The sequence below is a fragment of the Tauraco erythrolophus genome, chromosome 11, assembly GCF_009769465.1.
Source record: "Tauraco erythrolophus isolate bTauEry1 chromosome 11, bTauEry1.pri, whole genome shotgun sequence".
In the NCBI taxonomy this organism is placed as follows: Eukaryota; Metazoa; Chordata; class Aves; order Musophagiformes; family Musophagidae; genus Tauraco; species Tauraco erythrolophus.
The window spans coordinates 15,591,719-15,618,649 of NC_141475.1; the positions used below are offsets into that span (position 1 = coordinate 15,591,719).

Sequence of the window (26,931 nt, forward strand, 5' to 3'; positions counted from 1 at the left end):
TCAAGCAGTTCACCTTTCTAAAATTTGTAAAGCTGCTGTGAACTGTTATTACATGTTATTATTTGTTATTAGATTAAAACGTATATCCTCTTGTCATACTTCTAGCTTCTTGTCAAAGATCACAAAAAAAAAGTTACTGCAAAGTTCTTGTCATCATTGCCAGCACCTTGACAGCTTTAATTTAGGAATAACTGATAGCGTCATCTTTATTTGCCTTGACAGCTTTAATTTAGGAATAACTGGTAGCATCATCTTTATTTGGTTACTTGTCTTCGAAGTTCTGATCCAGCTCGCTTGTCAAGATGAGAGCTGAAGAAAATGCCAAAGCACAGCTGGCTCTCTACAGTTGTCTGCAACAGGCTGCAGTTGCTTTTCAGTTCTGACTCCGTACTGCTATTGCCTCTTTTCCTCTACCTTAATCTCGTCTTTCTTTGGAATATATATGAGACCATTTGAGCAGACAGTTGAAGCATCAGGTGCTGTCAGTAATGTTTGCCCTCTACTTGACCATAGAGGTCACTAATACCTGAGCAAGAAGTTCCCCTGTGTGCAGGTAAAGTAAAAATCTTCAGCATTCTGATCTCCTAAAAATACTTTTTAAAAAGAGTGTCAGGGGCTGAGAATCATGGTGTGACTAGTAAGTGTTGCAAGCAAAATATCATTCCTAAATTATTGTTGGGATTTTTTTTTTTTTTTTGCATTAATGCTGCTTGTATTTGGAGTTTGATTTGAAACTGCAATGTCTCTTTCTTGTTCCTTTGTACTAGGATTATTCCAGTGATGATACTAAACTAGAATACAATGTAGATGCAGCCAATGGTATTGTTATGGAAGGTTATCTGTTTAAGCGAGCCAGCAATGCCTTCAAGACTTGGAACAGGTAATTATTCAGAACCCCTATTTACTAGCTTATTAAAATAGTGCTTGTTGAGCTCAATTCTGGTGTGATTTATAACCTATGCAACTCACTGACTCCACAGTTTTGACAGAACACTTGGACAACTCTGTTAATTAATATACAGATGACACTTCAAAGCCATTTTTCCTTATTTTCTGTCCTAGTTGTTTGCAAATCTTTTTCTAAGTGTGTATCTTAAAGTCTGGAGAAGTCCAATGTATAGAAAGCTTGCTTTGTTGTGTGCAGTCTTGTCTGTAATTGTCGTTTAGCCTTTGGGGTTGAAACAGAGCAGTCCCTATGGTTGTATACAATAAGCTATGTAAATGTATATGCTGGGAAAATAAGTGTTAGAGAACAAAGTAAATGGAAGTTGTACAGCTGTTGAAAGCAGGGAAACACAGTGAAGGACTCAAGTACTGAAGTTTTTTCCTGAAAGATGAGCATGTAATTGTTATCCTTTACAATTCCTGTCCTGTGCAGTGATTTCTGCTTAATAGTTTTGATGGTCCTGTTGGGAATTCAAAATGCGTTGTTCAAAAGTGCTGTCTCTTTAACAATGTATATTTTATTATTGTTTAAATATTTTTCTCACTGAACAGGATTTATTTTGCATTTCCAAGGGAGTACGCTTTTTTTCAAGGAAATACTATATATGCTGGAGCGTTTACAGTATAGTTGGATACAGTTCTGTAATTTTAAAGTTTATTTGTTTTGATATAGAGCTACTCTTACTATCTTACGCTCTGCATTTTTTTGAGCAGTGTTTCTGTTAAACTATTTGCTGTGTTTCAAAGGCCAGAATATGCATTTGGGTATGTGGTCCCTTCCAATTTTAATTATTCTATAATTCCTTGAGGATCTGGGAACATCACAAGTCTCTAATAAATTGGGATTGCTTCACTTAAATCCGTAGACTGATGCAAGGGCCGCTGGTGTCAATAAGACTTTCTATATTTGCAAGTCATGTGCAACTAGTATAAGGGATTTTGCTTTGGGCTACTTCTAGTCTGGTCCTGTGGTCTGGTTATCTATCTGTAAATGTAATGCACCTTCTGGCTTGGTTTCATCCAAGCAGAATTCAGAGTTCTCCAAGACGAATCTGTGAAGCTTCAAAGGATGGCAAAGGGAGAAAACTGGGAGATATGCTTCAAAAGCATGTTCCTGGTCTGAAATAAAATCTTAGTGTAAGCACATGGAGAAAAATCCACAGTAACAGGGCAGGAGATCATCCTCTGTTGGGTTCTCAACAGTCTGAAAAGGTCCTTTTTACAAAGTGTTTTGCAGGGTGGACTGCAGCCTCTTGATAAGTGACTGAAGACAAAACTCTGACTCCCTCTTTGGGTTCTTTTGGATAACGTAAAGGCTTTGCTATGTAGGGAGGTAACAGAAGGGAGCGGGATAGGAGTGTTGGAAGGTAGCTGAGAAATACTGTTCTTCAACATGGCTTCATACCTTTTAATACTCTACATGTATCTGACCTTAAAGTGGTCAAGGAGTAGGATTCAATTAAAGCTAACTTCTGTATGTTGGAAATTTAAATGGACACAAAATAAATATGGAGGAAGTCATAAATAAATCAAGATACACAATGACATTCATTCAGCTTAAGTTACAGGTTTGAACTTACATAATAAAAACATATCCAAACAGTAAGTTATGTAAGAGAGCCAAGGTCAACAGCTCAGTAATGAGTCAGAGCTACCTACTTTTACTATACAATTTATATTTGAGATATATATATAAAATTTATATTTTATATTTCAGTTTTTTCTTCTATTTGTCACAGAAATAGTCAATAAAGCTAAACCTGTAACCTTTGTTAATCTTAGATTTTAGATAATTTATCTTGCTGTGATAGGTTAGTTAAATGCTTCAGAATTAGGCAGAGAATAGCATTGGATATGCTATCTATAAACACTGTTTAAAAATTGAATCAATCATTTAAATTTTGTGCTTCACATTGACAAACCATTACTAATTGCTGTGAAACTGCTACTATTATCATACGTGAAATATATGTTTAAGACTTTCTTAATTAAGACTGATTAATTTTTTAATCTAGCACAATTTTTCATGTTTTAATAAAAATAGGAAAGTACTTTGATCTTATTTTTATTTCTGAATACATTTGTAATTGCTTGCTATGTTGTAGGGATGGAATTGGTCATTGCCATTTTCCACTGCCTGTTTCCACTGATGGAATGCTTTCCTTTTGTAGTATTGCAGCTTCAGGGAGATAATACTGATTAAAGTTTACCATATATTAGAGGTGAGAGTGTTTTTCCAATCAGTAGGCAGAGTACAAGAAAGGACTGTGTCATTGCATTAAGCTGTTTTGTGCATAAAAATGTACAATGAAGTACAACGGGAGAAAACATTTGGAGAATTATCTATTTTATATGAGGGAATTCAGAGCTGAAGTCAGAGACCCCAAGATGGACAAGGTATTTTCAGTGTTCTTATCAGATGGGTAGTTTGCTGCTTTGTTATATGCCCATCTTTGGGGGAGGTGGATGGAAAACCAACCAGCTTGAAATAAAACCAGAAGAATTTGCATAGAAAGAAATACTGCAATTTCCTGATGTTCTGAACCAAAGGCAACAGCACCGATATTCCTTGCTAACTGCTGATTGCATTGTCAGTTGTAATTTGCGTTTAAAATGGTAGTTTCTCTTTTCCCTCTGTTGGTATCTATCAGTTGGTATTTTTATGGTTCTAGGCCTTTTAAAGTACTGCTTTATGACTGAATTAGAAGCACTGAAACTTGTAATTACCACTATTAGTGTATACTTGCTAGCATTAAAACCATAGGAAAAAAGGAAATGATACAATGGATTTTGTCTGGCTTTGGCACATAGCAGTATAATTCTAGCTAACAAATTAGATAATTGTGATGCTTCTGTGTGTGTGTCTTCATCAATGAATCCATGGGCATCATAGTGGATTATCCTGGGAAAAGTCTGGTTACTGGGGAGAAAGCAAAATCAAACCCATATAATGCAGCCCCTGGAAGGGGGGCAAATCTGTTTTAATGAATGAAAACTTGTTTCCAATCCAAAACAACTTCTTGCTAGGATGATGTAGTTTCTTGCTGGGGCAACTGGCAGCTTGAGTTTAATTGTCCAAAGACTATAGTTATTTGGGCTTTTACGTCAAGTTTCCTGTTCTTGGGATAGTTCTGCATGACACTGGCATTTGTTTGAGGAAGAAATAGTGTTTGTGCAGGTTACAAAGCAAACCACATGAGTTATTTGCAATTCAATGTTGCTGTGTTTCGGAAGAGCTGGAGATTTTGCAATCTTTTTTTTATTATGACTAGATGGATAGTCTATAATGCACATGAGTATTTCAGATAATATACTCTAGTAAAATCAAAGATATACCTTCATACTAGAAAGTTTTACAGCAACAGGTATGGAAACCTATATTTTGAATGTATGTCTATGTGTTTGTAAATAATAAATCTTACTGTACACAATTTTTTCTTTACGGCATCAGGAACGTGAGGTCAGATGCATTTATTATTGTGGACCAGTAGTGGAAAGCTGTTTTAGCTCCTAGAAATTCAAATGAAAAATAAGTCTGTGTCATGAAGTTTAAAGATATGTGTGAATAAATGTGTATGGGGAGAAACACCTTTATCAAACACTAGGATGTTCTGAGTAGTTTTTAGGTTGGATGCATTAAATGTTTTCCTTTTTAATTCTGCTGTATTTTCAGATCATGCTAAATCTTTGCTTGTTTTGCTCATTTTGCATTTTTCATTCCTTCTCCTCCTTTCCCTTATGTTTTAATCCTACCCCATTTTTTCACATGACAGGAAAAAGCCAGATCACATCAGGTACCAACCCGCTTCTTTTATACCTTCCCAATGTTTCTTTGGCACGCAAAAAGCTCTTAATTAACCCTGCATTTAATTTTGATTACTTGCAATGGATGTATAAGTGGCTCAGTCTAAGAAAATAACAGAAGGATTCTGCCTGGGATGCCAGCATACCTGATGCTCCAGACCTTTAAAAAAATTAGGAAGATTAAGCTAGTTTTAGCTAAAAAGGATTTAACACAAAGTTTCTCCACTCAAACTTCTGAGCATATGAGATCAGTGTTTTGACTTTTTCCAATTGAAGTTGGTCAGATTTTTCTCATCAACTGCATTGGAAATAGACCTAACTTTTAAATGTTGTGCATTCTTAAAAATTCTATTTTATTTGCGTGCTGATAGCACCTAGTAAAAGAAAACTCTTTACTTTTGAAAAATCAGTTAAGCATGATTCAAAATTTATGTAAAACTTAAATGACTTTTTTTATTACTTCTCTCAGTTCTCAAAAATTTGAAATATTTTTTGTATTGTTTCTAATTTAACAAATACTTTTTTGAATTTTGTAGGTATAAATGATGGAAAACATTTGATTTCTAAACTCAGCTATATTTGAGCACTACCCAGTGGAGCAGTGCAGATTACTTAAGATTTTCTCAAATATGTTTTCTCCTTCACAATGCTTCTCTCCTATTTTTGACAGAATGGTACATTTAAAGAAACTTTGATACCACTCAATACTGACTGCACACATGTTGCCTGAAGGCTTATGAACATGAATTCTTAGAACAGGATAGGTGTGGTATACTCTACAACACCACCTTCAGTATGTATATTGTACCTCAGTTTCCTGGCTGCTACTGCTGTAGACCGCCAGTAATCTGTTTGCTACAGTAATAAGTAGAGTTTATTGATGATACTTCATCAATTTTAAATAATTCATGAAGTTTTTGGTGTGAATGAAACTGCTGTGGTGCTGTCATTAGAGGGGAGGCTGCCACTTTTATTCAAGCATACAATGAAGTGTATGAACTTTATTTTCTGTTGTAGATCAAACTTCTGAAGGAGATGTCAAGTTATACTACATTCTAAATTGTTGATCGTGTTCAATAAAAGTTTATTGAAAAAAATATCAAAAACTCCACCCTTTTTGTCTGGGCTGGAAAGTTCTCTTAAATAGATTTAGTTTCTCTACTAGGAAAAAAAGATTCTGGAATACTTTGAAAACTTGTTGACTAGGCTTTAAAGATGACACAGATTTGTTGTACGATTTGTGTGCTCACTTCTATCCAGTTGATCAGGTTGGAGCTTATTTACTTTAGTAACTCACTAAATATTTAGCTGTAGAACAAATTGCATTAAACAAAAAGCATTGCATTAATGAAGTTAATTACAGTACTGAAGGCCATTATTAGGGATTTGCTCCATTGCATGTTATCTTGGGGCAAGGCTACTTTTTTTTTTCCTTTATCACTTAGGCACTGCTTTTCACATTTTTCTATTCGATGTTATGTTCAAAAAAAGCACATTAAAAAGCATGAGTTTATTTTCCTTTTTTAGTCTGCTTTTTTTGTTGTTATCTGTTTAAGTACAAATATAGCAATAACCTGCTTTATGCTCATATTTGAGGCTTAGTTACTGCATCTGTGTTTTTTATAATTGGGTGGAAACGGTGATACCTTTTAAATAGTAGTGACCAAAACTACTGCTGTTAATAAATAGAAAAAGTAGCTAACTTTTTTGCATTATTCTGTTCAATTATCTTAACCCAAAAAGATGACACTCATTGCGTTGGAAATCCAGTATTAAAAGAAGATCCTGATGTTGTTTTTTAAATTAAATGTCTCTGCACAACATTTGAAAAGATTAATTGTTAAAAGGTAGAATCTCATCTGTCTACTAAGTACTAACTTTTCTAACAAATACTAGATTTTCTGATTTGGATCTAATTTTTTGATATATTGTTTTTTCTTAACAATCTATGCGTGCTTCTTTTCATGAATGGCTTGTGGTGGTTGAACAAATATATGGAGCCCTCTTGTTACTAATTGTAGTAAATTGAAGCTTGAAGTTCAACAGCCTGTGGAGAGTAACGAGATATGTTGCAACACAGTATTTTGTACACAGTTACCTTTCAAACTAGTTGTCAGTGCCTATAGCAGTGGGTTGTTTGAGGTAATTGAGGAATTATGCCATGATAAACACAGGTTCACATTATAAACCTGAACAAAACAAACAAAGTGTAAATTTCACTGCAGGACTGAATTATTTTTTACATTCCTTTCGTTTTTGTCAGTTCAAAACCAGTGATGATTCATTAGCTTTTGTTTTGTGCATCCCCATAAGAAACAGGGGATCCCTTTGTGCATCCCTAGAAAGGGGTGGTTATATTTGCTGCTTTTTTATATTCCATGGTCTGATCAAACACAGTTGTTAGAGATCTGAGGCACTTGTAATTTTTTCCAAAATATGACTCATCTTTCCATTCTCTGAATCGTATCCTGTCTGAACAGTGAGTTTGACAAGGAAGGATACGGTTCAGAGGAGTTTAAGTATTATGTTATCTTTTGAATTTTATAGGATGCGTTCATTAAACTTCTTATTGGATATTTTCCTGCAAAGCTGAGGCTTAAGTTAGGATCCTACTTAAAAGGTTTTCCTTGGTTTTGCTTTGGTTTTGTATGCAATCTCTTTATTTCAGCATTTAAAATTTTAAGAAATGCTAAATACAGGTAGACATTAAACCTGGATGGGATGGCAACTCTGTAGTATTTGTAGTGCCTTAGTAAGTTATTTCTTAGTTCTACTCTCAAAAACATTTCAGGACTTGAGTAGTTTACATAGCTGAAGCACGTTTGTTATTCAGGCTGTCTGGATTCATATTATCAAACAGTTACTGAAAACTATAGCTTGCTGCTAAAATACAGAAATAAATGTTCTTCAAAATGAAGATGTTTTGTGTGATAGCTTAACTAATGTCATAACATGAATGTGTTTGTTTAGGACTCAAATTATTTGAACCTTGCTTTCTTTTCTGTTTTGTCCCTGCTTTGCCTTTTTTCCTTATTCTTATGAAATACTTGCCAAAACTGACTGTGGCGTTACTTCTGTGAATTCTTTTATGCAGTCTCTCTGCAGACCTGTGTGTTAGCACATTTTGATCAAACTAGCACTGCAAAATCAGTTACGTATTCTCTGGATCTCTCTTTATTTGAATAGGCGCTGGTTCTCAATACAAAATAACCAACTTGTGTACCAGAAGAAATTTAAGGTAGGTAACAAAAACTGACTTTGGATAGTTTGGGGTATGGGTGATGGTTTTCCTGATTGATCAGGGAAAGGAGAAACAGAGTGCTGACACTGGCATCCTGTGTGGTCTTCCACAACCTACTGCTTTGTCTGAATTGATTTCTCCCTTTGTAAGATGAGACTAATAGCTACAGGTACAGATTTTGAGATTCCTGCCCAGTGATTCCTAGCACAGACTTGATTTGCTGTGGGCTTTGTTACCTTGTTGCAGACAAGGTTTATGAAAAGCCTTAGAAGTTGTTGGTCCCAAAAGGCTTGTACACACTTGCTAGCAGTGAAGTATTCCATGCTCTTCTTTGAGCAGTTGTGTTTAACTCTTTCGGGACTTGCTCCTTCCATTTACTTACCGGGTTCTCATACCCAATTTAGCAGTTGGGGAGAGGTACTTTCTTAGAAATTATCTTTGAACTCCTTTGAATACTGTTGTTTAAATTTAAGGTATTGATTATTTAATAGATTGAATTGTAGGTAAAAAGAAATTCTTCAAAGTTTATATTAAATTTTCATTAAATATAACGAAACATTAAAATTTCTTAAAATTTCCTGCTAAGTATCACTGATCCCATGTTTTTGGGGTTTTTTTTGAGGAAAAATTGATGTAAACAAGCAACTAGAATTAAATGTTAAATAATTTGGGATTATTAGCAACTTCATTATCTTTCCTCTGTGTGACTCTTTTTGTAAATTTTTGACTCTTAGGATAATCCCACAGTAGTTGTTGAAGACCTGCGGCTTTGCACGGTTAAACACTGTGAAGACATAGAAAGACGTTTCTGTTTTGAGGTGGTTTCTCCAACAAAGTAAGGAGAAGTGATGGAGCATGTTTGTTTAAAAATAAAAAAAGCATTACATTCAGTTGTCTTGAAATGCAAGATTACCATGTCTCTTGGGATAGATGAAAACAGGAAAAGTATCTGAATAATTCTGTTTTCTGAAATTTTGGCGAAGAGAAAGCGATGCTGTGAGAAGTGTTCCTAGTATTTAGTTTACTTTTGACATTAAAATAAACGTGCATTCTTGTGCTTTATGCATACGTGGCTTGTGGTTGTGGAGCTCTTGTGGCTTAGTAGTAGCTGATACTATCAAGCTGCTTAGTAATGTAGAAAATACGTAGACTTTTTCAAAATTTCTGGTTAGTGTAATGACAGAGAAACATATTAATAAGTTGTTGTCTCAGTAGTGTTAAATTATGTTTCAGAATGCACTAACTGAAACTACCAAATAAAGTGGTTTTTTTTCAGCTCTAGCAGTGCAATGTATTGGTTCTATTTGGAGAAGTGTGGCAGTCCTGACGCAGCAAGGGCAGGACATGGATTTATCAGTACTGGTTTTGAGATGTGACCATACTTAAGTTTTTGATATAAGGTCAACCTGCTTTTAGATTTGGATGTTATCTACACTCCCCACTCATACTTACATTTCTCTTTATAATGGATTGCTGTCCTAATGTTTGCATCCTCAGTTGTGGTCACTTCAACATGCATTTCGCTCCTGCTTGCCTATTCTTTTTCAGCCATAAGTGTTGGAGCAGTTTTATACTTTGTGAAATGTTTCCTTTGACTGTTGGTGTGAAAAGTAGTTCACTCTTTGTCAGATAACTTGAAAATAATTTTATTTTGATCTCAGTGAATGAAACTGTTTTCAAGGACTGATATCTCTATCTTGTGTAATTAGTCGTGGAGGTAAATTGCATGTGAGGGTATAAAAATGAAAAATCTAGAATAAGAAAAGAAAGGGAACAGGAAGCTAAGCTATTCTCTGAGTTATTTGAAGAGTCATATCTAGACGTTTTAACATTACCTGCAAAATAGTTTTGAAACAAGGAGCTTGCAATTCATAAAAGGTCAGCTGCTTTTTATGTCAAAATAAATGGGTTTTTTAGATGATGCCTAAACAGTATACTTGTGGTGATAGCAGAGAACTTTTTCAAGAGTCTGTATTTTATTGAACAATGTGTTGTTTGATGTTAGCTGCTTGGTCAGTCTCTCTGAATCCATGTACACATGTGATTTGTCGCAGAAGCTGCATGCTTCAGGCTGACTCGGAAAAGCTGCGGCAGGCATGGATTAAGGCTGTTCAGACCAGTATTGCTACAGCATATAGAGAGAAAGGGGATGAATCTGAGGTGAGTTTAAAAACCAACCAAACAACCACCCTCCTTTAGATCCTGAAAATTAAAAATGCATAAAACCTTTTTATGAGAAGACCGGGGGGGTGGGGTGGGGGAATCTATTGATTTGTCTTCCAGTGGAAACGCAATGAAATTTTGTAGGCTATGATTTATATCTAATCTGTCTTTTGTTCCATCTTACCAATGTTGCTTTGACCTATATGTTTTGATGAGATTTTTCTGTAATGTGATTAAAATTCATAGGATACTTCTATATTCAATTCTATCTTTCTTCTAAAAAGCTAAACATTTTTTCAGTTCTATAACTTTCCTTGGTCTTAAATGCAGAAGTTACTTTTCTAGGATTCTAGTGCACAGTCAGTATCTGTAGGACTTCTATTTCTTTAATTTAGCATGTGTGTCTTTTTGTTTTTCGGTTTGTTTATTTCTTTTCTTTTTTAGAAACAGGAAAAGAAATCATCCCCTTCCACTGGAAGCCTAGAATCTGGCAGTGAGACAAAAGAGAAGTTGTTAAAGGGAGAAAGCGCTCTACAGCGCGTTCAGTGTATTCCTGGTAATGCTGCCTGCTGTGATTGTGGTTTGACAGATCCTCGCTGGGCCAGTATCAACCTAGGAATCACGCTGTGCATTGAGTGCTCTGGGATTCACAGGTTGGGGAACTCTTCAGAACTGTCTTTGATTTGTGCATTGACTTAATTAGGAAGGGTGGTGTTTGTCCCTTCAAATGTATATTGAAGCAAGATTAGAGACCCCTGTTTGTAATCAGAAATAAGGTAACTGCTTAATTTGCATAAAATTAATGGTAAAGCACTCTGAGGTAGGACATATCGTGTAGTTACAAGTTAAGACTTTTTTCATGCTGTTTAGGAGCTTGGGAGTCCACTTTTCAAAAGTAAGATCTTTAACGCTGGATTCATGGGAACCTGAACTTCTAAAGGTATGATAGTATTTTTGAAACAAGCTTCTGTTTGGTACTTAAATTGTTGTTCTAAAGCCTGTGCATCAGAAAGGTCAATGCAGGAAACACTTGCATTTATACACGGTGCATGCCTTGCACTTTTGAGTAGAAAATGTTTATTGTTGTGTGTTTGTTTTTTTAATTCACTTTCTTATGGCGCATGCACTAGCAGCAGTCATTCTTGTTCTGACTCATAAGTTTGTAACAACTTAAGACACTTTCAGGTTCGCAAATGCACTTTGATTAGTAAGTTTCATCTGATACTTTCAATGTGTAAAAACGGAATTCTGTTTGCAGACCAATAATATAGTGGGCTGAAAAATTTTGGAAGTGCTGTGTCAGCCTAAAGCATGATCATACTTGAAAATTCAAATGCTAACTCTTACAGTGAGATCTTGATTTCTTACTCCTGCTGGCTTATAGGAGAACATTCATGCAACTGTTCTTGTGTGCTATTTGTGTGCCAAAATTTTAGATTGAAACATGGTTATGGCACTGAAATACCAAAATAGGAACTCACACATGGATGCATGTGTGCAACTGGATAACTGATGCAAAGCATTTGTTTCTAGCTGTGGTGTTCTGGTACTTAGGTATTGCTTCTCTGTTCTGAACAATCAAGACAATGTGAGTAGGGATGTTTTTCTTGTGTTTTCACCTTAAATAATTTTAGTATCAATGTGTTTGTACTGAGGAAACAAACAAAAAAACCCCCAAAACTACACGTCTTGTCCTGTTCTTGTAAATACCAGAGCTGAATATTCTACCTGGTATTGGAAGCATGAAGTCTGTTCATTGCCATCAGTAGGTTGGACTTCATGGGCCAAATTCTCCTTAAAGTAGTATCTGCAGGCTATTATTTGTCTTTGATCTTTTTTCTACAGACATAACAGATTATGGTTTAGCAAAAATGTCTGTTGGACAAGGTGGAATGGAATTGATTGAATTGTCTCTTGCCAATGGAGTAATAATAGCTACTGTGAAAGCTGGTGGAAAAGAGTGCCTTTGTTAATGAGGCCTGCAGATGTCATTCTGATGGCACAAAAAAGATTCTTAAATGACAGATGGTCATTTTTGCAGTCCTTTTTGCAGAAGGGAATGGCACTTTAAAAGAGTGACTAGGTTTTTTTGCTGTCTTACTGAGAATTTGGTCTCTATTCAGATTCACTGTTTCATTATCGTGCTATAAACCCATGCTTATCTCTGTAAGTGTACGTTTACCAGTGAAAATGCTAAGTTGTAAAAATAGGCTGAGTGAGGTTAAAACCGACTAAATAGATACATAAAGCCTTTTGCAACTGTGTTTGAATTTATTTATTTTGCTTCATAGCTTATGTGTGAATTGGGGAATGATGTTATAAATAGAATATATGAGGCAAAGTTGGAAAAAGTGGGAGTAAAGAAGCCACAACCTGGAAGCCAAAGGTAGTAATTTACTCGCTGTGCCTCTTCCTTTTTTTGTTGCTTCTTCAGCCTCCAGCTTTAAAAGATGCTGCTGGTTAACTGTGTAGCACTCCTTTGATTTACTCTGTTTCCCCTTATCACCAGTATGTTTTGCTCTCCTCCTTTTCTCACTCTTTGTCTTTATTGGGTATTCTGCTGTTAGTCCCTTTTGGCTTCTCTTGTTTGTTTATTCTTTCTTTGATCTCACTCCCTCCTTTTAATGACAACTCTATAGCATCCTGTTCTGTCTCATCAACATGGCATGTTGATTTTGTTTGCTGTGTACTTTGTACCATCTCAGCCAGTGTACTTGGTCTGTAAGTGCTCCTGGAAGGAGCCTGCGACTTTGTCTTTTGTTTGCAGTGACTTTGTTCTTGAGTTTGACACTTCTCCCCTGATCCCCAGAATGCTCTTTTCTTTCTGCCTACATTGTACATGAGCTCTGCTGCTTTACAGCAGCCTTCTAATGATTGCACTGCTGTCTTCCATTTCTCTGGTGATAATTTGTGTTTGAAGGTAGCTTCCTAATGTTTTGTTCTACTGTGTAAGGTGTCTTTTAAAACTTTTTTTACCAGCTTTCCAGATCTGTGGTGCTTGCTGTCAGGCAGTTTTATGGTAAAGAAAACAGCATTTTATGAAGTGTTGGCAATTTGGAGACGATGATAATAATATAAATAATGTAGGAGATTTGTTAGGTGTTCCTTCTTGTGGTAACTGCTTTTCAGCAGTAGTAATGTTTTTATAGCCCCTTTCATCAGTTTGTCACAACTGGTCTGTGTGTCTTGAGATGACACAAGAAAAAATATTTCACTGTTCATTATGAAACTGGTGGCTTTGCCTACCTGTGGCTTATTGTTATTGTTCTCTTGTGCAATCTTGATGTTCCTTTAACAAATATTGCAATTTATATTTATCTAAGAAACTAAATATATGCTGTATTAATTGTTTATTAACAGTGTAAAACACATATAAAGGATTTATACCAAGTAGTAACATGCAGTAACTAATGCTTATTTCTACCACATACCGCTTTCTAAAGTCTCTGCCTGAAAGAAAATATACATATGTGAACTTAACAAAATTATTTTTTTGAGGCTTACACAAAATTCAGTCAAGAATCCAAAAAGAGTTAGATAGCATGCTTTGCTTTTCATCTTTCTGAAGATGTACTGTAAGTGTGTCTTGGGTCAGTGCCAAACTACAATTTTTGTTACTGGCTTTAGTATGAAATAGATATTCTTTTAATACATGAAAATACTAAAATATTAGCTTACTAACTTCAGGGATTTTGTACATGACAGGCAGGAGAAAGAGGCATACATCAGAGCAAAATATGTGGAAAGAAAGTTTGTAGAGAAGCATCCTGCGTCAGTGTCTCTGCTTGAGTCTGGAACAAAAATTTTGCCTCAAAGTCAGGAAGAGAAAAGGCACAGCGGCCCTGAAAAATTACTTTTGGCAGGGGAACAAGGCGCAGCATCCCAAAAAGGTATTTACGCACTTCTGTGCTTAGCTATAGCACGTATTCTTTTTAAAGTAACATATTTTTGTATTGATTGATTTCCTGCCTCCTGCAGAGAAATGGGAATCTGTCTTTTAATTGGGTCAGCCTAGTTCAGAAGTATAGGGGAGAAAAGATTCATTCGGAGATTTTTAGGTGGGAAATAATTTGGAGTGGGGATGCTTATCATTCAGAAACGTATTAACCACCTTCTTTCCTCAGTATTTTCATCCTTCTTAATTTTTCCAATAACGTTCTTTCCTGCCCTATCCCTTCCTTACTGCCTGCTTTGTGCTTTGCTAACTTGCATGTCCCAGCGGTTGCTGTAAGTAGCGACGAGGCGAGGCGGGAGTCTCTGTTCTGTCCTGATGAACTAGATTCACTCTTCTCCTACTTTGATACCTCTTCAAAACTACGTAGTAGTAAGTACTACAGCTATGGCGTGTTCAATATTTGCACTGTGATCCATTGTGTGTTGTGGCCATCTCCCTGCCTTTAATCCATTGTCTCCAGGCTACTGCATTGCTTAGTGTTTTCATGAAATAATTTAAGCTTTTTTACTTATCCTGATCTTTTCCTTTCTGATTATCTTTGACTGCAGTGATAATGACTGCAATCAATGTTATGACTGCAATATGTGACTTCATATTTTTCTATGGATATTTTAAGAATATGGAATAATTACAAGTAATTTAAAAAAAAAAACACCAACCAACATGTATTCAGGACCAAGTATAAGAGCTTGCTTTATTATCATGGTATCTGTGAGGAGCAGGTAACTTACGGTCTGCGTAGTAATTACAGTTTCTCCCCAAAACAGTACAAAGCAGTGACAGTGGGATCCAGCAGAGTGCTGATGACAGCAGAGAACATCTTGCCTGTACTATATCAGCTAACAGTTTGTATGAACCAGGTGCGTTAGGCTCTGCACTTAAAGATGAAAATTTAATCACTCCTTCTTGGTAGCGTGCTCTTATCAACGAGATTAGTACTTGATGATACAATTTATGTCTTTTCTATCCCGGTGGGCTGAAATATTTTTAACAAGGGTCATAATTGCTTGAATAACCTTTCTTTCCTCCAGGCTTGGTAGAAATTATGACACTGAATCCTTCTAAATGAGTTCAGAGAACTATGTTTTCTTCCAGTCAGATGATACTCAGCCAGAACTTTGGGGTTTTTTTCATAGAGAGAGGAATGCTGCATTTTGATACAGAGAAGTCTCCATAGAAATGCATAATCCTTTTGTAAATAGTTAGATCCTTGGAGATGGGATTCCTGTTAAGTCACAGATAATAGACTTTTATGTGTTATTTGAGCCTTCTTGCTTAATTTTTGTTTCCCACTTATGTGGAATTGACCACGTCTTTAAACATTACCACCTCTTTACATAACAAGCTCTTGTGGATAAAGATATATTTGTATGACTACATCTCTGCAAGAAATTAGTTTTGTCCATATCTTGCAATATAGAATAAACCACACTTCTAACCTAAAATAATTTCTTAGAAATGACATGGAATAGGTAGATAGAAGGACATTCCCATGTGCCAGTAATGTGGAGAGAATGTTTTCCGGGCAGTGGTAATTCTGTGAAGCACCCACGCCTGAATGGTGGAACAAGCTAAAGAGATCTGTGGCTTCTTCTGGCAGAATGGGGCAACAATGCTCAGCATTCTGCAAAACCTGAGCTACTTTATGCCAGAGAAATTACATTTTTGGTCAGAATTCCAGGAGGTACCTTATAAAAACAGGGATTACAGATAAGCAATTTTTTTTCTTTTCAGAAGGAGACAAGCAAGAGTCTTCTGTGTTTTATGACTCCAAACAGCCTAGTCCAGGATTGCAGCTGTATCGAGCTGCCTTTGAGAAAAATCTTCCTGATATGGCAGAAGCATTGGCCCATGGAGCTGAAGTAAACTGGGTCAATGTAGAAGAAAACAAAGCCACACCACTCATTCAGGCAGTGCGAGGGGTATGTGATACATAGCGCTGACTGACGCGGGAGGAGGGGAAGGGGAATAACAGGGATATTTCTGTGTCACTGTTCCTTTTGAGCTGCTCACTTCCCTAATGAATGATAATGCCATGCTGAAGTTGTCTTTACAATGTTCTCTGAAAGTTGTTTCTGAACAGTTTTGTTCCTCTTAATGCTTTGTTTGAAATTATATAACCTATTAGTGTTTAAATTTGATATGAAAGCCAATCCCTCTTGTTTCCTTTGCCACGTGACTCAGTGTGACAGATTTGGCTTTTATTCTAGAGGTCTGGTGCTGAATTGTTTCTTTGCTTTTATTCTGTAGGGTTCGTTAGTTACTTGTGAATTCTTGCTGCAGAATGGGGCCAATGTGAACATCAGAGACATGAAAGGAAGAGGGCCCCTGCACCATGCCACGGTTCTAGGACATACTGGGTAATTCACTGCTCCGGAATTTGTAAATGGCCTTCCTTTACTATAGTTGTTAATGTGAACCTTCTTCATTTCCCCAAATATTTTGGCATTTTAATATATTTCAGGTGATCTAAATTTTTCTTTAAGCTTTTGTGATGAGAGAGGAAATAACATTTTGAATTAACAGTCTTAGCCACTATCAAACCGCACGTCTATAAACTTACTTGTGTCCATTTTGTAAAAACGTGTATTTAATCATGCTTCAAAATAGCATGAATGTTTGGTGAAGGCTCATGAGACTCTTCTCATTTTCTTAAGAAATACGATACGAATAGGAGAAACAGTCATGTGTGAGGGCCGAGGCTTTTTCTGACTCATCCCACTTGAGTGCTGCACTGAGAGTGTATCTCATTTCAAAATTTACTGCGTAACATGAGTTTTGGAATCATGGCTTTTAACTGAAACCCTGTACCAGCTCAATTCGAATTATTATTCATAATAATCTGACCGATCGTTCCCAAATGGTTTGCATGCATGAATTCTAAATAGAGTGCAACAACTTGGGAGAGTTTAACGTGTAAGCTTAGTCAGTATGCTGTGTTTATAAAAATGAAGAATTATAATAGAGAAAAATTAGATCAGTTTCTATTGAGTAAATCACATCTGTGAACGGTGTTGTTTTCTGTATTGATTTATGCTGCTCAGGGGTTCTTGTCTGTCATGGTAAAAGGGATGAAGTTTTTGGTTCTACAACCTAAGATGATACAGGAAGGTGTCACTTGTAAAGCGTTCAACTCCTTGCTGCACGTGTGATTTGAGTTAGGCTACCTTTCTAACATGAATTAAATAATTAAAGGTTTTGCTTACTACTGTGTTAACGTCTTGGTTGTTCTAGATGAATAGCACTGTTTTGAGATGTTCAAGTGACTTTTGGTGATTTAAGCCAAATACGTTGCATCCAGCTTGAATTTATTTGCTTTTTCCTTTATTGTTGTGAAAATTATTCTTAAATGCTTTTTCTAGACAAGTGTGTTTATTCCTAAAACGAGGAGCAAACCAGCATGCCACTGATGAAGATGGGAAGGATCCACTCAGTATAGCAGTAGAAGCTGCAAATGCAGATATTGTAACATTGTAAGTTGTACATTCTGTTTTTGACTAGATAACTGGGTTTTCCTATTCTATTTCAAGTTAAAAAAATATAAGAAATGTCAAAATTCCTTTGCATAAGAACAGGGAGAGTGAAAGAAATCCGAGTGCGCTATCTGTAAGTGACCTCACTGGTGCGAGGTTCAGGAGTGCATTGTAGGTCTTGAATTACAGTCTGTTTTAGTGCTTTAAAGATGACATTGTTCTTTTTATTTCCTAAATCATAGGTTGCGTTTGGCAAGGATGAATGAAGAAATGCGTGAATCAGAAGGACTCTATGGACAGCCAGGTCAATACTCTACTAATAACCACACTGAAATGCAGTATAAGAAGTGTATTCAGGAATTTATCAGTTTACAATTAGATTCTTAGGATCTGAGGGAAATTTAAGATCGCTTCATACAATAGTGTGTTTTATAAACAACTGACACATGTTAAAGCTTCACTGAAATTCACTGGTGTGACTTTGTCAGATTATGTAGGAGACCTAAAAGGAGAGTGTTTAAAGTACATTATTGTAGTAGTGTGTGTTACTACAGCCATTACCAACCTGTTTTGCTGGTAGTTGTCCACAATTTTCTCCTATTGATGTTCCATTGAAAGTCATGTGATGTTAGGATTTACCTGACATTACTTAATAGCAGCCTTCTGACCTGGGTTGCTCAGATACAGTTGAGGAGTTCATCTTATTACAGGATACCATTCTCCTTCCTGTGGAATGGTCCTCTTTCTTTTTTTAAGAAAAAATGCTTGCACACCAATGTAAAAATGTACATCTGATATTTCAAAATAGCTCCAGACAGAAATAGGAAAGTATTATTTCCTCAAATTTTATTTTTAAATATTTTTGTTTAAGGTACAAATAAGAAATGAAGCAGTCATTCCTAAATAATGTATTTTTGTATGCATAGTATCTTACCATTTGATTAAAAAAAAAAATGAATTGGTAGACATTTGAGCCAACTGGTTCAAGAAAGTAACAAATTATATTTAATGAATATGTGCAACTTTATTCTCAGGCACTTAGTCCCAATCTACAGTATGTTCTGATGTGATATTTATGCAAGTCGTTTCTTCTATTATGGTATGCTTCCATAGGAACCTAATTTAATCTCATGCAAATATCAATAATGAAGGCACGCTTGATTTTCAAGTTAGACAGCTAAAAACACACTGCTGTACCTGGCAGTAGCGAAAGGCAAACCTTATTTTTAAGATTGAGTGCTCTTGGTTCACTCCTATAAAGCCCTTCTGTATTTTCCACTGATTAATGAGGATTCTGTGTGCTTATGTCTTTTACCAGATTGGGGCTGGAGTATACTGGAGGGGCAAGATTGGGTCTTATGTCAATATCCCAGATGGACTCTATTAAATAAAACAATATTTTTTCAAATTTATTTTTAAACAAATCTTCTAGGAAATTCAAATTAAAACAATAAAAGTACTACAGGCACTCAAACATTCAAATGCTTTCTTTGGCAGAGCAACAGATAATTTAAAAGTATATACTTCATTATGAGCTTAAATGAGGAACAATTCCCCACTCAAAATGCAGCAGGCTCTGTATATGAAACAAGTCTATTGCCAGTTTAGTCATTTTGAACGTAAAGCTGTTTTCTGATATAATGCATACTGCTTCACTGACAGGCCAACGGTAAAGAATACTGAAGTATTTTTGAGTTTCCTCATTTTTATCTTAAGAGGATTAAAATTGTGGCTATCAGTTTCAAATAATAAAATGCCTTTGTTTTAAGGGAGGGAGGTATTTTGATTCAAAAACTCTGTCCTAAATCATAAATTAATATTTTAGATCATTTAATCGACCTGTCACAAATCCAAAATTATTATAAACCAGAAAATGTGTTTCTATAGTTTGTACCAATAGCCTCATTTGGTTACTAAACATTACAAATGTTTAGTAAAATGTTTAATTCGTAATATACAGGCGGTACTTACATGAAAATATGAATGTGTTTAAACTATAGATGTCAGGGAAAATAGTCTCTCCCATCTTGTTTAAAATATTTTTTTAAACGGATTCTTCACTTAGCCAGCTTTTTATTTCATCTGCCTAAGTTTTCATTGATAACATCTTGACCTTGTAATCAGTTTGTGTTACAGTACAATCTAGAGACTGCCGTTGATACAGTCTGATGCAGATGTTTTACAGATGGTATCTGATCTTTGTAAACAGGCATGATTGACAATGGAAAACAGACCTGCCACAAGGATAGAGCTGCTGCAAAATCAGGGGGAGAGTATCATTAGAGTAACTTTTGAAATCCAGGCCACAAGCTGTAACACAATGTCCCAGCCAGGAGATTCTGGTGTATCTTTGGATAGCACAGCTCTGCTTTCCTTGATTCTTTACTTTCTGAAGTCTCTTTTAAAAGTTGAAGTAAATATTTGAGTGTTTTAAATGTTAATGTCTGCTAGAAGGGTTGCGTAAATGTGTAAGTGTAAGCACAAAACCTCTCTGCTGTCACGAGGTATGATACCTTTACGTAGCACAGAGGAGGCAGGCCTTTTTCACTGCATATACGTGTTAAATTATCTGTGCTGCCCTTGATTCAGAACTCCTCTCTTGCAAAATTATGATTCTAGAAGAAAACAAGGATTCTCAAAACAATTGTGTGTTTGTTGGGTGCTATGTGAGGATAAACATCGATGTATGAGTTTTGCTGTCATCAGAATGAAGCCAACTGCATATTTCTCCACTATAGTAATGTGGGTGATAAACAATTACTAATATAGCTAGTGACATCAACATTTCTAATTTAAATATTCCTGGCTGGTTTGAGCTACTGAGAGAATGCATATATTGCGTTGCAAGGTACAGTTGGTCTTCCAAAATATTCCTAGGATGGGAACTAGCTGAAACTGGCTTGTTCCACAGAAAGTTAACTGTTGGTGTTAGAAGCCATACGCACCATTGTACTGTTTCTTGTATAATAACCTGAGTGCTCATCTTCTGGTGCTACAGTATGTCTGCTAACTATTTGATATTAGTATTGCTACTTTTTCTTCCTGTCTTTTCTTGAATGTATGATGTGTGCCTTGTGAGTTACTCCAGTGTTAAATGATAAAGCGGTGTTACAGTATTTTTGTACATAAAATCTGCACTTTAGGGAAAACATTGCTTGGAAAAGTAATTTCCAGAATTCAATTTTAAAGTAGGATGTTAAAATAATTATAAGGTTTACAGTATTAAGTATTTTAATGCAGCATACAAACTAAAGGGGCACTTTATTTTAGTCTATTTTTGTATGTAATATTTTTGTTAGGTAATAGAGCCAAGAACAGAGCCACAATGTATCTTGCAAAATAGCTTTTGTTTTTTCTTTCAAGTTAATTTGAAAGAACTAGATGTGGCAACTTGAACTACAGCACTGGTTCACCAGTGGAACCTACATCTGTATTAAAAGCATAATTGATTTTATCGTACAAGCTTGATTCTGATTTGTGCTCTTCATAGCTGTGCTTTCACAACTCCATTCGTTCCGTGCTTATCTCCTAGTGCAAGCAGTTATCAGAAACTGTTACAATAAAACGTGTCCTGTGGCTGCCTCATCTCTAGAATGTACTTGAAACTATATCTGAAAACCAAAAGAGAATTTCACTAGAACTGACTCTTCCTAGTAGAGCAGTATTGAATGTATTTGTCTTTTAAAGTCTGGGAAGAATTGTCATTACATTTTTATATAAACCCACATGCCATGCATGTTAAATATTTCTGGAAGGTCAGTTATCATTTCTGAAAGTATTTTCAAATGAATGGAGTCTCATCTTCAAAAGAATAATAGTTCTAATGTTGGAAATCTGCATTAAAAGATGGAAAAACAAAACAGTGTAACTTTTCACTGTACCGCAAAATTTTAAACACAAAAAAAAGTCCTTTTTAAAATTGCTCTTTGGAAAAAAGTGGCAGAATGGTATTTTTCTTCCACAGTCATATTGGGGGGGAAAAAAAAAATCTTCATGTTCAACATACATGACGAAAGAAATTTTGGGTTGATTTCTCTGTCATGCTATTAATCAAGCCATCAGTAAGGAACAGTAGTGCTGGGATCTTGTGTCCTGTGTGGTCATCTGTGTTGGGAAGACAGTAAATTTTGGATGACTGCATAGTTCCTGACTGGACCAAATGTTTTATGCATTTAATTATGTTTGAAGGCAATAGGGTATGGTTAATGTTTTAAAATGAAACCTGAACTCAAGTCCCAAAATGCTGCAGCAGATGAAAGAAATGTGAAAATGTCCATTTTAAAGTGGCAGGAGAATGACTTGGCAATGACTCAAGAAGTAATTGTTCCCAAATGTGTTTTCCTGTGTAGACAGGGAGGGGGAGGGAGACAGGCCTGGCAGAATTTGCTGCCATCCCTCATTCAGGAATATGTACTGGTAGTCGAGCTGTATTTAAGCACAAAGGGTGTAGATAAAAAAAAAACACCACACAAATGAAAAGTGTTTAAGGAAAGTATCATCACTCTTACAGATAAAACTAAAAGATGTAGTGAATGTTCAGTAATGCATGTAAAAATTTATATTTGCTAAAGTAGTAGACCGAAAGCATTTATGAATAATAATTTCTCTACTTAGAATTGCTTTTTTTTATACTGTTGGTTGCTGGTTGTTTCTTTCATGGAGAGTTCTGCCTGGCTGTAAGAATTCTGACCTCTGTTTCCAAGGAAATCTTTATTTATGCCATAATTCTACTTTTCTGAAGAGAATCTTGGTTAGCAGTTCCTTGCAAAAACAAGAATTTTATTCTCTAATAGCTAATAAACATTTTTTCTTTTTGCATTGCTTTAAAATGCTTCCATTTTTCCTTTCTAACTCTGAACTTTCCTCTGTGTGGCTGCCTGTGAGGTACTATTTCAGGTATAGTTTGGCTTTGTTTAATTTGCTTCTACAGAATGTGCATGCAAGTACACAGTCCCAAAGAGTTCACATCAGCATCATTCCATCTATAAGCAATCTTTATACATGAATAAGTGTTATACAGTGTTTGGTAGCACAGTAGGGCATTTGTGCAATGGTGGGCGATGTTAACTATCACAAATGTTTAAAACTCTCTCCCTTTTCTCTTCTACCTAGGAGATGAAATTTATCAGGACATTTTTCGTGACTTTTCTCAAATGGCATCAAATAATCCAGAGAAGCTAAACCGTTTCCAGCAGTCGGATTCTCAGAAGTCCTAAGTGTCAAGAAGGAAAAGAACCTGATCCTTATAGTGCAAGTCTTTCTTTAACAGAATGAGTTACATGCATTTTGTTAGATAGTTTGGATAAAATGACCACTCTAATGTAGCTGTAGATTGTGGTAGCTGGGGAAACGTGTGAGTAGTTTTATGTTCTACAATACGTATACCTCAGCAGCTGAAGATGATGTTTGAAAAAAAAGTAATACCTGCTAGCTGAGTATAAAAATAGTACCTGTTAGTAAGGACAAAATTTGTCTGTGGCTTGTACATAAAGTTAGCAGGGTGTAGCTGTATGCCCTGCAGGCTCCGAGTGGCAGGGTGATGAGACCATCTTTGCTATTTAGTATTCTCCTACTGTCATCTGTCTCCCTGTTGCCATAGGGAATGTGCCTCTGACAAGAAGGTCTGGGTTGCATTTTCTGGGACTGTTTGGAAGGGAAATCAGATAATGGCTTACCTAGTTGTCCTTCTATTGGTGGGCTGTAACTGAACAGATTCTCTTGTTCCTACGCTGACTCTGGTTAGAGGTAGGCTGTTAATAACAAGACATGGTAACTCTTGCTCTTCTGCAAGCTCTTTCACAGTGGAAGCTTTAATGCCAGGCTGGCCTTTATGCTAGTGACTGCAGGTCAGTCACAATAGGTATATATCCTGGAGGACCAAACTTCTAAGAGCAGTCTATTTTCCTTTTTTTTCCTCTTAAATTAAACTTTCTGTGCAGCGAGTATACTTTTAAAGGAACGTGTGGAACCTTTCATGAAAAATAAATTTAATCCTTCTGGACATGTGGGGTTTGTTTGTAGTATTTTGACATCACAACTTGAAATTTGAGACATGAAAGTGAATATTGAGCCAATGGAGTTTATACAGAACAGTCGTATGAAGGCTGTTTGTTACCTTTTCTTCTTGCTGTTCTTACTGTTAGCCCTAAGCTGAATATATAAAATCTCATATGTAATGCAGCCACCCTAAATTTAGAGCAATCAATTCTTTATTTCAGGAGGATCTTTTATATAGTCTGAAAAGATGTGTATGTATACATGTTGTCTAAACCAAAGTGTGCACAAGAACACCTAGGAATTTCAGAGCATACTTCTGCAAAGAATGATGAGTGTAGTCTCCAGCTGTATTCTGAGGGCAGCAACACGGTTTGCTTTATTCAATAGTGAGCTCCACTCTGCTGATGTGCGTGTATGAATGGCGTCTGTAGAGACATGCTTATGTGTCAGGTTATTTAATACCTAGATAGTAATCACCCGAAGCCCCAAACCAGCAGATGCCATTCTTTGTGCTCTATTTGTCTGCTCTATGGACAATTTAAGGACAATTTTTAGGTAGTGTAGTATCAATGTGAGTTTTTAACAATCCTAATAGCCATGGCATTATGCTAGCCTGCTGTTTAAATATAGTTAGGAAATGAATTGGCTTTTCTCCAAGTTGGCTAAGATAAGCAAAATTGGATAAAAAACTTCTGTAAACTATGGTAAAATTTAACTTTCTGGCATGTTAAATTTTAACAAGGTATTTCTAATATTTATCATTTTGCATCAAATGTGTGATAGTGCATTAAACCTGGATGATTATTGCTGCAAAGCTAATAACATTTTAGAAGTCTCCAATAGGTTCTTTTTCCAAACAGAAGAATCTTACAAAAGAGTTCTTGCTTTGTTCGTGGGCTAATTTTGCTAGAAAAAGCAGATTCTGCCCATTTAAAGAGTGCATTTAATCTGAATAATAAGATATTTAGGAATATCACTAGTAAGCAGTAATTTCTAGTAAGTTAGTTTTTAAATAGCTGTCTGTGAAACTATAGTACACTGCCTGATCTGCAGTATTTAACAGCAGTGGATGTTTTAGTAGATCCTAGAGAAAGTTAAATTCCCGGTGTACCGTTGGAGCAATGTAAGATGTGGCTGTGTGTAGTATACACTTTAGACATATTTTTTTTCCTAAAGATTTGTCTTTTGCAGCCTACATGACAGGCAATATATAGTGTGATTGGCTGCAATGTAAAGCTATCTAAAGCTTAATGGCATAATCGCTGTCTCAGTCCATGCTGCTGGAAAAATGTCTGGGATGCTTATTTCAAATATTTCCACTGGCATTTTCCTTCCTAGCCCCAAAAATCTCCGTGACAAATCTTGCAAGACAACTTCCTGTAGGCAAAGAATTTCCCTGTAGCTCTGCAGATCAATTTGCTGCATTCCCAACTCTCGTCTGTCTGGGAAGTAGTATCGGTCTATTTATGCGAAAGGACTAATAACACACCTGATCCACAGGTTGTATTACTCTTTTCAGGAGCTCTGGAGCTTTAATGTTTCAGGGAGTATGTATATCACTTCTGGTCCTGCAGCCTCGTTCCCCAGTCCTTTTAGGTACACTCAGATGTCCCGTATAAACTGCATTCAGTTACTTTTTTCAGGTCAGGTGCAATACATGTGTTAATATGTTGCTCGTCAGCAAAAATGAATATGCTGTTAAGTTGCATGAAATACTTTGGGGACTTAGTCCTACCAGACACTGACAGGCTCAGTGCTCCAGGGCCTTTGCAATTTGAAGCATTCAGCCTTCAGTTAAAAAAAGTATGATTAACTCAAGTACTCTGAAGATCTGAACTTCTGTATCAAGTTCTGACATCAAGTGCTAATCTTCTGCTCAAGTAATATTAGGAAACTTTCATTTTTATTACAGTATGAATCTAACTAGAACAGCAGACATTAACCCGCAATGGAGCCTTAGTATCTTGGGCTCTACCAGAAAATGGAAAGCTTCAATTTCTGTTCATGTTTCCCTGTAGCTATGAAATGTAATAGGTCTTAATCGGTGGGCTACAAAGCAGTAGATTCCCAACACAGTTTAAAACCACCTTTCATATATATTTTTAGTAATTTACTAGATAGCCCATTGAAAGATTTTTATAATATTTTTGCTAGCCAGAGTTAGATCATGTGTTCCAAAAGTCTCTTGGAAAGATGAATGTCAAGGAGCTCAACATATATTCCAATGCATATTGATTTCAGAGGTGTAACTCACGTTGCGTACTGATTAAAATGGTGTCTGTGGTGTCTCCTGAATGGTTTGTATTGTTTTGATTGTTCATAAGTTTTCATATTTTATGTTAATGTCAGTACAGTGCATATAAACTTAAATGTTTGAATTATCATGCTGAATCATGCCACCAGATTATATTAGATATGCTGGAATTTGTTCCTGTCAATTTGGGCGGCGGCGGTGGATGGTAGAAGACTGCCTTTGCTTTCAAGAGCTGTGCATATTGCAGTCTGAGCGTGTGTTTCAGCAGTTCGTCAGTACGTTGTGGACTTCAGCCTCTCTACCAATTAGGACCTAATCCAGGAACTCCCTGAAATCGGTGGCAGTCTTTCCACTGATTCCAGAAGCTTTGGATTGTATCCTTTGGGGCTTCTAATGGTAGTGCTTTACAAGATCCTGTATTAATACTACATTTTTTTCACTCTGGGGGGTTTTGTATTTTTACCTGCTTTATATACTGAGCTGAAATAGTTTTAGAAAATGCAACCCGACCTTCCAACTGCTGTCAGCAAATCCCCATATAAAAGGAAGTTTCTCCTGTTTTCCAGTATGGCATCAGTACGCACGTTGTCCAAATTATTAGCCTTCTCCTTGATAGCGCAAAAACTTTGTAGCAGGAAAGAAAAACATGAGAACTAGGATAAGCATCAGATTGGCTGTGATGTTTCCAGGAATTTGGTGCTTCTGTGCAGCCATCTGTGTTAAAGTCTGGATGTTAACTCTGCGTTTTGATCAAGAGAATCTCAAATGACACAGTGAACATAAAAGGACCATTTGATGGAATTACAAATAATGTGAGAGTACCAAGGATGTAATATTTTTACGTTGTCAAAAGGACTGAGCTGATTATTTAGTACACTGACAGTATTTCGAGAGTCAGTTTTGCAAACTGCCATCTCTGCCCGTTCACAGATGGACACTTTTTCCCAAGTTTATGCCACTTTTTGTGCAGCCTGACAGCCGCAGTGTCTTGCTGTTTTGCTTACACAAAAGCACCTTTTTAGAACAGGGACAACTCCGGAAAGGCAATGCTGGGGAAAAGGATGAATGTACCACTGTGGTATATCACCTTTCATACGCT

The 26,931-nt window shown here is 36.2% G+C and overlaps 1 protein-coding gene across 3 annotated transcripts in view; it reads left to right on the forward strand.

The window, feature by feature from the left end:
* ACAP2 (ArfGAP with coiled-coil, ankyrin repeat and PH domains 2) overlaps positions 1–25,465 on the forward strand; it is a 68,993-nt gene extending 43,528 nt beyond the window's left edge. For 2 of the 3 annotated variants that reach the window (XM_086618352.1, XM_086618351.1), the window contains 16 exons: positions 768–880; positions 4,719–4,739; positions 7,936–7,987; positions 8,725–8,825; positions 10,045–10,150; positions 10,598–10,806; positions 11,024–11,093; positions 12,445–12,539; positions 13,859–14,043; positions 14,373–14,477; positions 14,876–14,968; positions 15,843–16,030; positions 16,359–16,468; positions 17,471–17,581; positions 17,824–17,885; positions 22,694–25,465. In XM_086618352.1, the coding sequence (XP_086474478.1) occupies positions 768–880; positions 4,719–4,739; positions 7,936–7,987; positions 8,725–8,825; positions 10,045–10,150; positions 10,598–10,806; positions 11,024–11,093; positions 12,445–12,539; positions 13,859–14,043; positions 14,373–14,477; positions 14,876–14,968; positions 15,843–16,030; positions 16,359–16,468; positions 17,471–17,581; positions 17,824–17,885; positions 22,694–22,797 (1,725 nt within the window). In that variant the 3' untranslated portion in view covers positions 22,798–25,465. The remainder of the gene's footprint in view (positions 1–767; positions 881–4,718; positions 4,740–7,935; positions 7,988–8,724; positions 8,826–10,044; positions 10,151–10,597; positions 10,807–11,023; positions 11,094–12,444; positions 12,540–13,858; positions 14,044–14,372; positions 14,478–14,875; positions 14,969–15,842; positions 16,031–16,358; positions 16,469–17,470; positions 17,582–17,823; positions 17,886–22,693) is intronic. The other variant, XM_086618353.1, reaches the window with a different exon arrangement.
* Positions 25,466–26,931: the final 1,466 nt, after the last annotated feature.